This window comes from Ailuropoda melanoleuca, chromosome 1 (assembly GCF_002007445.2).
Source record: "Ailuropoda melanoleuca isolate Jingjing chromosome 1, ASM200744v2, whole genome shotgun sequence".
NCBI lineage: Eukaryota > Metazoa > Chordata > Mammalia > Carnivora > Ursidae > Ailuropoda > Ailuropoda melanoleuca.
The window spans coordinates 45,734,056-45,747,082 of NC_048218.1; the positions used below are offsets into that span (position 1 = coordinate 45,734,056).

A 13,027-nucleotide genomic window follows, 5' to 3' on the forward strand; every position below is an offset into this window, starting at 1 on the left:
TAAGATATCCAGATGCCAAATTATCATATGAAAAGCTCCTCAACATCATATAACATTAGGGAACTGCAAATTAAAACAGCAATAACACTACACACCTTTTAGAATGGCCAAAATCCAGAACTCTGACAACTCTTTAGCAAATGCTAAAGACAATATGGAAAAATAAGAAGTCTGTCATTCATTGCTGGTAGGAATGCAAAATGGTGCAGACACTTTAGAAGACAATTCAGAAGGGATGCCTGGGTGACTCAGTCGGTAAAGCATCTGACTCCTGATTTCGGCTCAGTTCATTATCTCAGGGTCGTGGGATCAAGCCCCGGATAGGGCTCTGCCCTGGGCGTGGAGCCTGCTTAAGATTCTTTCTCCCTCTTTAAAAAAAAAAAACAACACAATTTGGCAGTGTCTTACAAAGCTAAACATACTCTTACCGTATAATCCAGGATTATGCTCCTAGGTATTTACTCAAATGACTTGTGACTACTCAACGTTCATCAGTTACATTTATTACAAATACCTCCTGTATCTGCCATGTGTCATTTAACTTTATTTATGGTACTGTTGTGGTAGAGGCACTATAGACCCAGGGCTGAATATCAATCCCAGTTCCATTACTTATCATCTCCATGACCTTGGACATTTTAGTTCATCTCTAACTTTGTCTCAGTCTCTTCCTCTGTAAAATTTAGGGGTGAATCTTACTGCATGTGAGTTGTACTTCAATAAAACTCATTGAAAAGCAGACACAGAGACTCCTTCTGCCCTTTTTTCTCTCCTGCAGCCTGGAATATGATTGTGATGGCTGGAGCTTTGGCAGCTATTTTAGATTATGAGGATAAGGCCCATATTGAAGGGGAAGAGCAGGGAAACTGAAAGAGGCCTTTACGCATGATAGAATTTCATTTCCATATCACATAAAATAGTTATCAAAATAGAGTATTCAGGGATGGAACGGTAGATCCACAAAGTTGTCAGCAAAAAATATTTAAATCTATTTTGTGTAACAACAAAAAATCTTAAAACTTCCAGATGTCAAAATAATAGCTAACACTTACTGATTGCTTTTTGTTTACCAGTTTCCATTCAAGTACTTTGCATTATACTTATTTAATCTTCACAAGAAACCCCTGAAATAGATACTTTTATCACTCTGATTTTACAGATGAAGATATTTATTTAGAGATGTATCAGTTTGTTCATGCATTCACGAGTTGATGGGCATTTGGGCTGTTTCTGTGTTTTTGGTTATTATGAATAAAGCTATTGTGAGCATCCATGTACAAATCTTTGTGTGGACGTAATTTTAGTTTCTCTTGGATAAATACCTAAGAGTGGGATTGCTGGGTCAAATGGTAAGTGCATGTTTAATTTTATAAAAAGTGACAAACTGCTTTTGAATGCAGCTGTACAATTTCGTGTTCCCACTTAGAATGCATAAGTTGGTCCATATCCTTGTCAGTATCATCAGTATTGTCAGTCTTTTAAAATTTAACCATTCTGGTGGATGAGTATTGGTATTTGTTATTTAAGTAACATTTTCCAAATGACTAATGATATTGAGCATCTTTTCTATGCTTCTTTGCCATTCACATATAAAAGCTTTATTTATTTTTTTTAAAGATTTTATTTGTTTATTTGTCAGAGAGAGGAGGAGAGAATGAGCACAAACAAGAGGAGTGGCAGGCAGAGGATGAAGCAGGCCCCCCACTGAGCAAGGAGCCTGATGTAGGACTCATTCTCTATCAGATCATGACCCGACCTGAAGGCAGACACTTAACCAACTTAGCCCCCCAGGCATCCCTAAAAGCTTCACTTTTTGAAGAGGTCAAATTTATCAGTCCTCTCCTTCATTACTTTACTTTTTTGTGCTTTGTTTAAAAAAATCCTTTCCTATCCCAAGGTCATAGGGATATTTTCAAATATTTTCTACTAAAAATGTTAAAATTTTATTTTCACAATTAGGTCTTTAATCCACCTGGAATTTATTTTTGAATCTGGTGAAAGGTAGGAATCTAGTTTGATTTTTATTCATTACTAAAGACTCAATTTTAAAAAGACTATTAAATTTTTTACCTATTGGTAATTTGTATTGTTATTTTTGGCATTTACCAACTTTCCATATATGTAGGGGTTCCAGGTGCATTTTCTGTTGTGTTCTACTCCTATGGTAGAAGTGGCTTCAATATCTCCTGTAAGTTTCTGCCACTATGAGTTTATTCATGCTGTTTCTTGTGTCTAGAGTGCTCTTCCCTTTCAGCTCCACCTTTCAAAATCCTAATCATCTTCAAAGTCTAGCTCAAATGGTCCTTATAGTCTTACAGGATCCTGCCATATGCCTTTCCTATTCCTCTAAATCAAATGAAGGGGCTCAGCATACCTTTAGTAGTTTATTCCTTTATCATAAATCTTGACTCTTCTCCTTGGTATCATAATCATATGTTTTTGCCTTCTTCTGCCAAACTGTAAACATGTATGTGTTGCTGTTGTAGAGAGAATAATGTCCTCACCCCACCACATTCTGATTCCTGGAACATGTGAAATTATTTCTTTACATGGCAAAAAAGGATTTTGCAGAGGTGATAAAATTAATGACCTTGAGATGAAGAGATTATTCTGGCAGACCCAGTCTAATCATCTGGGTCTTTAAAATTGGGGAACATTTGCCAGCTGAGCTATAACAGCAATGAAAAATAGATATATTTGCTCACGATGAAGTTCCCTATAATCTGAGGCAGATTGTTAGATGTGTGTGTAGTACTCGGTTATTGTTCATTGACTTGAGTTGTGAAGCAATATGATGCCGGGAACCACAGAATAATTTCGTTAGGTTCTTACCACATCACTGATACTTATCTCTAGCATCTTCATTTTTTCAAGTGAAGTCATTGCAGACTACTCAGACCAGCTTTCCTTTTGGTTGGCATCCTTGTGCACTCTGACTCTGACTATAATAATGGTAAATAAATATTCAGGCTACGTGCAGAGCTTCACTTACTTTACCTGCACAGACAACTCAATGGTAGAAAGTCCCAGAAGAGGCTCTTTCCTTATGGTGTTTAACCTAGTCAAAGGAACTTGATGAATACTGTTGGGTTCATTCGCAAACCTTTTCTGGTCTTTGCACTTATCTAGGGGAAGAGTCTGAGATTTGGAATCAGATATATAAGGACCTTGAAATCCTGGCTCTAGTCTTAACTACTCTGACTTAGAGTAGGTCAGCAAATCTCTTGGAGTCTCAGTTTCCTCATACTTACAGTGGAAATAATAATACTTCTTTGAGTTGTCTCAAAAATAGAATAAACAGATTCATGAGAAGTTATTAGCATGAAGTGGATGTTCCATGAATGCTAACTTTCTTCCCATCTCAGATACACCCCTACTAACAGAAACAGTCCAAGCTTCTATTTACTTTGAAGAGTTTGTTACAGACAGCTGGTTCAACATGACATTTGTTCTTACTTTCTGTTTGTTGGTTTTATTTTATTTTTTTAAAATTTATTTATTTATTTATTTGACAGAGATAGAGACAGCCAGCGAGAGAGGGAACACAAGCAGGGGGAGTGGGAGAGGAAGAAGCAAGCTCATAGCGGAAGAGCCTGATGTGGGGCTCGATCCCACAACGCTGGGATCACGCCCTGAGCCGAAGGCAGACGCTTAACCGCTGTGCCACCAAGGCGCCCCGGTTTTATTTTTTAATACATATGTCTTTGGATTGGATCATCCTGTGTCATTGCTTTTTTTAAGTGTAGAGTTCTGTTTGTCATTCTGGATGTTTGGTTAAGAATAACCCATGTGATATGGGTGGTTTTAGTATTTAAAGATTGATAGCGGTATGGGTGTAAGAGGCTGGGGTATAAAAGAGATCAAAATAAAATAAAATATCTTAATAATGTATGATAAAATAAAATAGAACAGAACGGCAGTGCTGTAGAATGGTTATTGTCTTCTTCTGGAATCATTCTGGCCTCAGGAGCAGCTGTTGAGCCACCCACCTCTGCCCAATATGAAGCCTCATGTGAATAAGCCCATCAGGATTTATGACACTGATGGGAGACAAATGGCTTCTGGGGTATGGTGATAGGGAAGTCACATTTAAGTCTCAGTGTCTTGGTGTCATTCTGCTTGTCTCCAGATAGTCCAAACCTTTGGTTCTCAAAATTTAAGAATATAAAAAACAACGGATGAGTGCACAATAAAAATGTAGGTTTATGGACCTCCCCCGATGATTGATTAAGTAGATCTGAAGTGGGTCCCAAGAATCAGCATTTAATTAACCACGTCAACTGTTTCTGATTCTGGTTGCCACCCAGGTCAGTGTTTCAGGGTGATGGAGTTCCAGGCAGAAGTCCATCATTCATTGGCGATTTATTGAGTGCTAATTAGAGGATATGGCCCTTGCTCACCATCTTTGAGAGGGGAAATAAGACTTGTATATAGACAAGATAACAGCTGCTAGCTCTTCAGTTTAGAGTCAAACTGCTGCTGCTGCTTTGTTCCCATTTCATTCTGTGTAAACTTCATGTTGGTTTAGAATAATTTATGCACTTGTCTCTCTACCAGTTTGTGTATTTCTTGAAGGCAAGTGAGCTTCATTGATGACTACAGCAATTTTGTTCCATCACCTTTTCTCATTCTTATAACTTTGGTTTTTGGCTATAACTCCAACCCTAGCCTCTGTGACAGTCTTTTGCTTGAGGCACTGCATATTAGGAAATGGTTTGTCTTCATATTACTTATTGGACCTGCTCTGTTATGTTACTGCTGCCATACCATTCTCCTTGTCTTCTGTCCATCTTGATGACCTGGAAGAGATAGCAAAGATCACACATGCTTTGTTGGGTTTTGGTTCTCACAGCAGGGAACACATGTCTGAGACTAGTGGTCATGTGGGTGGGTGGCAAGGTGAGTCTTCTTGGAAACTACTCTATGGCACAATGTTTGGACGTGAAGTAGGATTTCAAAAGGGTGTGGCCCCAAGATTTACACTTATGAAGGCATTGTGACATATTCTGAAGGTTTACCTGTTGCCTTCATGCTGGAAAAACATAAGCACATTGGTTTAGTCTCTAAGAAGGAGAGTAATTAGATTTAGACCAGTCAGTATCTGCATTTCCTTCTTGATGCTGGAACCATTATAAGTTCTTGGGAGAAGATAATTGAGTTGGGCTTGACATTGAGGAAAGTGTGAAGGTAAGGATAATTTAACTAAGAAAACTCTTTTGAAATAGTTGAAATTTGGTAGAAAATATACTGATATGGAGTGATGGAGAACTTTAAAGCTACAAATGCTTGTCTATACTTTGCTTTGAGTGTTCAAGCAAATGGTAAAGTGAAGTTCCAGAAATAGTTCAAATTTGTTTAATGCACTGGGATTTATAAATGTGCCTTGAAATGAGTCACTAAGATTTAGGAATACTTTATTTTGGTGGTGGCTCAAGATGAAATTTTAATTTAAGTTTTCCCCATGGCATTCATTTTATATTGAAGTCAGTATTTGGTTGAGATTCCATCAAGAACACTGTAGAATCTCTGTGAGCTATTTTGAGTTCTCTCCTCTTTCTGTGCACAGGCCTGGTCTGTGATTTATGTGGCTGTAACACTGGGAATCAACACCTGACACCTAAGTTAGATCTTGGGATTTGTCCAATATTATCTCTAAGTACTAGAGTTCAAAAAGATTTCCCTTTTGGGGGATGGATGAATGTGTAAGTTTGGAGGACAGTGAGAAAAAAAAGAGGTCAAAAGGGTATCAGGAGTCATTGCTTGTCATTAGCCCAGAAGATGATGTTTGGTATCATTAGGAATAGAGGGGGTTTTGTTGCTGTTGTTGTTGTTTTTGGATGGGGGAAGAGTATGAGTTTTTAGGATAAATTGCAGCTGAAAGCTGGTGATTGAATCTTGCAGCCCACCATTTCCGGCCCGGATGAACCACGTTCCCCATGAGATTATTTTAACTGGCAAAATCAGGCAAGGAAGATGTTGAGGAAAGACCTTTTTGTTTCCTATTCTGGTGATTTTCCTGAGGTTTCTGCTGGTTGTCTGGCAAGTATGATTTGCTCTGTGGGTGAGAAAAGCCCTGTATTCTCCTTCCAAGGGGAATGTGTCTGGTCTTTGGATTTAGACTGGATCAAACTCTGGACTACGTGGCTTTAATGAGCCCTAAATTGCAACCTCAGGCAATAGTAGAGCAGGGAATAAAAGATAGACTTATGGATAATGGTGTTCTAGGAGATCACGGTGAAGTGATATTTGAGGATTTGAGCAGTTTCTCCTCTCCACAATGGAAGTGAAATAAATTGAATACCATTTTCATTGCCAGGAGCAACTGGGTTTGTTAGGTCCCTTAGCCAGGCAAATACAGCAAGCTTGCTTTGATTTCATTTTCTTTTCTTTTTTTAAAGATTTTATTTATTTATTTGACAGAGAAGTAACCAGCGAGAGAGGGAACACAAGCAGGGGGAGTGGGAGAGGAAGAAGCAGGCTCCCAGCGGAGGAGCCTGATGTAGGGCAAGATCCCAGAACGCTGGGATCACGCCCTGAGCCAAAGACAGACGCTTAACGACTGCACCACCGAGGTGCCCCTGATTTCATTTTCTTTGGGTTTTTTTAAACAGAAAACAATTGAGCCATCACAATGTTTCAGAATAAAAGCCTAAAGTCAGAAGTTCTATAACTGAGGTAGGAGCAATACCTCATTTCTTCCCCTACCTGATCACCTCATATCCCTCTTCAACAACCTTTATTTACTTCCCATTGCCTCCCTATCACATCCCAGTGGCTGTGCTGAGATATATTGGTTCACTTAGTTTTTGGGGCAGCAGGAACCTATTATAATGCTGGTCATGGAGGTGCATCAGGAAGATTATTTGGCCGGAGCCAAACATTTAAGAAGGGCCCCAAATTTAAGTTTTCATGTTAGCTCCAACATAGGCAGTATGTTTTACATGTGTGTTGAAGGTATTTATTACGTAAATCTCAACATTGAAAAGCAACCATGGTTTCCGTAACTCTGAGGAAAGAGATTGAGGAAAGAGTTTGGCATTTTTTTCCTTTTTTTAATTTATTGGGGCATAAAAAATGAAAGATAGCCCAGGCTCCTAACCTCTGAGGTCCCAGTTGACTGCTACACAGGCTCTCAATAGTTATGGACATAGAAGCTAATGAAGAGGACAGACCTTCAATAACTAATCACACAAAGAATCCATTAAAATAAGAACTGGGTACCTTGAGAAGGTATAAGAGGGTCTTCTCTCTGGGCCATCAGGGAGGATTTCCCTAAGCAGATGAAAATGAAACAGCAAGGGGAGTCAGCCAAATTTGGGGAGGGGAGTGTTGATATAAGGCAGTAGAAGCAATAGGTCTTAATAATCAATTAATTTTCAGAGACATAAGTGGCCTCTATGATGATTTTCATATTTTGAGTTTGGGCAAGTAAGTGAATGGTGGTGGTGTTAACAAAATCAGTGAGTAGGGAAAAATTATTTCCTGGTAGTGGGTGGATGGATAAGATGATTAGTTCAATTTGTGGGTATGTTGAGTATGAGTGAAGTTTGAGACATCAGAGTAGAGATGTTCTATAAATATGTGATTTTATAAGAAGGGCTTAGTTACTCTTGTTAATTTAGAACTTTATAGTGTATAAGATGCTATCCAGGCTCAATGGGGGTGGGTAGGTAGAAAGAACAGATTTATGGTCCTTGCTTTCAAGAAGCTTATTCTTTAAATACAGCAAAGGAATTAAATAACTACAGAAGACTGCAGTAACCTTCTATGACAATAGCAGGAGAAATGTTACAAGCACTACATGAATGATTGCCAAGAGAACTATATAGATGCTTGTTGCTTTTCAGCACTTATTGTCCAAGAAGAATTTCTCATTTGATTTTACTTTTGTTCTGGTTAGAGGTGGGTTGAGGACAACATAAGCTTACTTAATACTACTGTGGGTTATTTGCTTTGGAGGAACGCATTTTAATTTTAGGAGTAGGTATTGTTCTTTGTCCCATTTTACAGAAAAGGAAACAGAGGCACTGAGAAGTTAAATAACTTGCCCAAGTCATGTAGCTAGCAAATAGTAGGGTTGGGATTCAGATCTAGTCAGCCTGAATCCAAAGCCCCTTCTCAGGTTTGAAAAATGCTATTCTTTTCACTAAATATATCCCCTATTACTTAAGTTATTTGAAAACTTTAAGTGGCTGCAAAAAATTTTAAATCATTCTCTTGATTTTAGACAATGTATCTTTTTAATTTGGTGCCTGTATTTCCAGTTATAACTTTAGGATAACTTCCTGGAAATGGGTTTCCTGTACCAAGGAATATAAACCCTTCAAGTCTTCTTAAAACATATCAAATTCTTCTCCAGAAAAATACAAATAATTTATAGTCCGGATGTATTTTTCAATCCCACATAAAAGCATTTTTCAATACTATGTGCCTTCCTAAACCAAGACAAAGAGGAGAACTCAGTGACACTGATGACTGAAATCCTTACTGATAATATAAACAGTCAATTAACACGTATTTTGTATGCTATATAATTATATTCTGTATTATTACAATAAAGTAAGCTAGAGGAAAGAAAATGTTATGAAGAAAATCATAAGGAAGAGAAAATACATTTCCAGTATGTACTGTAAAAAAATCAGCATGTAAGTGGACCAGAGCAGTTCAACCCTGTGTTGTTCAAGAGTCAACTATACTGAGTCAGAGTCTCCTAGAAGGTTTGGATGATTCAGGGGTGTTCCAAAATGTCCACCTGGGGGCTTGACTGGAAATTTAACAGACTTTTACTGTTTGAGTTAACTTCATAGTTCCCCCTTGAAACTTCACAGTTGTGAAGGATGTGGAAGTAACCCAAAGGGGTCTTCCCTGACCTGAGATGCCCAGTAGCCACTGGGATATAAGGAGATAAAGCCCTCTGCTGAGCCAGGGGAAACGTGAAATCTCCTTTCATCAGTTCTACATCTGGCCTACTGTGTGAGATTCATAAAGATGATTCTGCATTCTGTCTTCATTATTCTGTTGATGGTACAGTACATTTGAACAAAGTGCTGCTCGTATAATTCAAGACTGATTTTCTGTAACACTGACCAAAAATGGAGGATATTTCTTTTTATTATTTGCCGTACCATGTAAATGTAACAATTGTGTAAACAATTTGATTTGGCTTGGTATCCATCTGGATAGGCTGGGTTAAACTCTGTAAGCCTTAAAGGTTCTATAACTTAGCACAATTAATCTGAAACAGACTGGTTGGCCATCCACTATGTTGTGGATAAGCCATGCCAAGATTGCCAAGGCAGGGGAAAGGAGAGTTAAAGGAGTCATAAGTGAGTCTTAACTCACTCAGCCTGGAAATGACAAATGCCATAGTCCATTGACCAGAACTAGAAATATGGTTTTTGTTTGTTTGTTTAGGTATAATAAAATCTTTTATTCAGAAGTTTCTATTTAAATTGAAGTTAGTTAACATATAGTATTAGATTGGTTTCAGGAGTAGAATTTAGTGATTTATCACTTACATACAACACCCAGTGCTCATCACAAGTGCCCTTCTTAATGCCCATCACCCATGTAGCCCATCCCACCATCCCCTCCAGCAGCCCTCAGTTTGTTTTCTATAGTTGAGTCTCTTATGGTTTGCCTCTCTCTCTGTTTTTATCTCATTTTATTTTTCCTTCCCTTCCCTTATGTTTATCTGTTTTGTTTCTTTAATTCCACATATAAGTGAAATCATATGGTATTTGTTTTTCTCTAAGTCGACTTGTTTCACTTAACATAATACCCTCTAGTTCCATCCACATCATTGCAAATGGCAAGATTTCATTCTCTTTGATGTCTGAGTAATATTCCATTGTAAAAAAAAATACCACATCTTCTTTATCCATTCACCAGTCGATGGACACTTGGGCTCTTTCCACAGTTTGGCTAATGTTGATAATACTGCTATAAACATTGGGGTGCACGGACCTCTTTGAATCTGTATTTTTGCATCCCTTCGGTAAATACCTAGTAGTGCAATTTCTGGGTTGTAAGGTAGTTCTATTTTTAACTTTTTGAGGTACCTCCATACTGTTTAGAAACATGGTTTTGAGTCATCTGGAGAAGAGGCTGGGAAAAGTCTGTAGAGGAGCACTTGAATATTTGATGAGCACTAAAGATCTCTTTTATATACTCTGATGCTTGGTACTTTGAAATTACTTAAAAAATTGTAGGCAATTTTATATCATTTCAAGTTTTAAACATACAGGTAAAACTTTCATATTACTTTCCTCCAAATATGCTTAAAGTGTAACTATATGGTGTTGCACAGGCTATCATTTTAAGAAATCCATGAGCTCCCTATTAAAAACAACAGAACACTTGCTTAATAGTTGTGAGATTTGGGCAAGTCACTTATCTCTCTAAATCTGTGTCCCAATTGAAAATGGGTATGTTGTAAAAATTAGGGTAGAGATTACGTGTAAAACACTTGACATAGTGCCTAACACAAGGTAAGTGTTCAATGAATATGAATTTTTCTCTTGGTGGTATTGTTGGTATTGCAGTGATTGACAGTAATATTGACTCCTCTTAAATCAACGGTATATCCATAATCATCAAGAAATAGTGTATTTTATGAGAATGAGCGATGTTTTGGGTAAATTCTGGAAACAAAATATCTTCATCTTCTATATGTTCTTATCTTGGTAGACATGGGGAGTTTCAAAGGTCATGCCCTCCCTGGAACCTTCTTCATTATCATGGGTATTTGGTGGACCATCAAGTGCGTTCTGAAGTATGCCTGCAAAAAACACAAACGGACTTCCTACCTTGGCTCCAAAGCATTATTCCAACGAATAGAAATTTTTGAGGGAATTGTAATAATTGGGATGGCTATCACTGGTGAGTGGACCATTTCTGTGTTCTGTTTTCTCCTTTTGGGTATTTTTATATACAAAGAGGAAATTAAATATCAAATCAAGAAATGCTAAAATGAATTTTTATTAAAAATATCTCTGAACACATATTCTAATTGTAATTTCTATCTGATATCATTTGTTAGAAGGTGACACTTCATGTTTATACAAAGGCCTATTCCTTAATGAGTCAGTCATAGGTATTAACTTGCCTGCCTACTCAAGGCAAATTTCCTTTATTGAATTAGTTGGAACCTCTGAAATAATTTTATATCATTTATTCTGATGTCTGAAAGAGTAAACTCTGTCAGAAACCATTTTTTCAAAATGATGCTAGGATAATCAAGTTATTGTGGGAAAACCTCAGTCAGAGGTTGTTGCTGATGGTGAGACCGTACAGAGGGGTCAGGCTGAAGAAGACCTTACTTTAAACACTCATCCTTTTTGTGTGATTCCTAAATTGAAAAGGGAAGTTAGGCCATATGACTTCAAAGGCCTTTTCATTGACTATAAGATTCTGTGGAAATTTTCTGTGGTTTTAGAATTCCACCGTAGCCTCTCCCTTGTGAAAGGCAGAACTTTCTCATTTGCCTTTGGATTTCTTCATGCTTTATTCATGGCAATACGTCTTTGTTATGGACATGAAATTACAGAACCACCATTTCCAAAAGAGAGGAATTGCCTTGCCGAATTCCATAGATTGACACATAAAGCAGCATTTTAGAGAAAGTTTTACTGTTTCTGTAACTGACTAGATCATGCGCTGTAATCTGTGTTTTCTCAGTTATCCCTAATTGGGGAAAAGCTGAACTCCAGTATTTTGATTCTGAATCAAGTACAACTCTCCACTTCCTGGCAGCTACCCAAAGATGCATGATGTGTCAGAAGGAAGTAATCAACCTTTGTAGGATTTATCTAGTCATTAGATGAAAATGGGAACTAAGACCATCAGTGGAACTGATCAGAGAACTATGAAGAACTGAAATGATCAGCTCTGAAGATCTGAAATAACTAGCTGTTTTACTAAATTGGTTATCTTTAACTAAAAATTGATCATCCAAACCAGTATTTGAACCTATAAAAGCAACCTAAAGCACCAGTACTTAGCTGTTCGGGAACAGCCCAGAAAGAAGAATCAGCATCATTAGATTTGACTAAGCCATGTTAAGTTAATTCTGCATCTTCCTGCTTTCTTTGTGAAGTCATGGAGAGGGTTGCTAAAACTGTGATATGTTCCTTTGCAGGCATGCTTGGAGAGCAATTTATTACTGGAGGGCCCCACTTGGCCTTATATGACTATAAAGAGGGCCAGTGGGTTGAACTCCTGAGCTGGCATCATTTCACCATGTATTTCTTCTTTGGGCTGCTGGGTGTGGCAAACGTCTTATGTTTTATCATCAATTCACTTCCCACCTCGTTAACCAAGTTAATGTTGTCAAATGCCTTATTTGTGGAGGGTAAGTATAAGTGAGTATGTTCCTGTACCTTTCACTATCCTTGGACACGTGTCTAGCCCTGTACAATAATATTCCTTTAGTGTCCTGGTGCTGCCTTGATCAATTGGGCCATCTGTTTGGGCCATGGTGAGATAGTCAGATGTCCTCCTTAGGACGCCAAGGATTTTCCCTTTCTACTGACTCATACAGTACAACCAGAGAAGCAGCATCATTTGATTGCTTGATTCACATTTCACATCATTCTTAAAGAACCACCTACCATGGTTATTTATCTCTAGGTTATCTTGGAGAGAATCATTATTTCCATTTTTAACAAGTGAAACTGAGCTCCAGGTAGTGAAGCATGAATGTCCTGAAACAAGTAGACCACTCACAGCAACCTACTAACCTGCTAACTAGCTTTTTTCATGTTGATATAGTGAAACTTCATTACCTAATAAGTAGGGTCAAAAAAATCAGTCACTAAAAATAGGAGGTCCTATTTTTGAGAGACTAATGGAAAACACTTTTTGTTCAGTTGATGTCCCTGTAACGGTGTAGGGAAAACAGGTGGTTAGTAATTCGTTTTCATTTATTGTATTTGTAAGGAATTGATTGATTATAGAAGTAAAAAAGCCCCAATTTATCAGGAGACAGTCAATTCCTAATTGTCTACCTTCCTTCCCACATCTGAAG

The 13,027-nt window shown here is 37.8% G+C and overlaps 1 protein-coding gene across 5 annotated transcripts in view; it reads left to right on the plus strand.

Annotated features, from left to right (window-relative positions):
* The window catches only part of TMEM45A (transmembrane protein 45A), a 66,474-nt gene that overhangs the window by 39,931 nt on the left and 13,516 nt on the right, over positions 1-13,027 (plus strand). For 4 of the 5 annotated variants that reach the window (XM_034657318.1, XM_034657311.1, XM_002917077.3 and 1 more), the window contains exons 2-3: positions 10,690-10,881; positions 12,140-12,352. In XM_034657318.1, coding sequence (XP_034513209.1) covers positions 10,692-10,881; positions 12,140-12,352 — 403 coding nt within the window. In that variant the 5' untranslated portion in view covers positions 10,690-10,691. Of the gene's footprint in view, positions 1-5,013; positions 5,188-10,689; positions 10,882-12,139; positions 12,353-13,027 lie in introns of those variants that run through there. The other variant, XM_034657314.1, reaches the window with a different exon arrangement.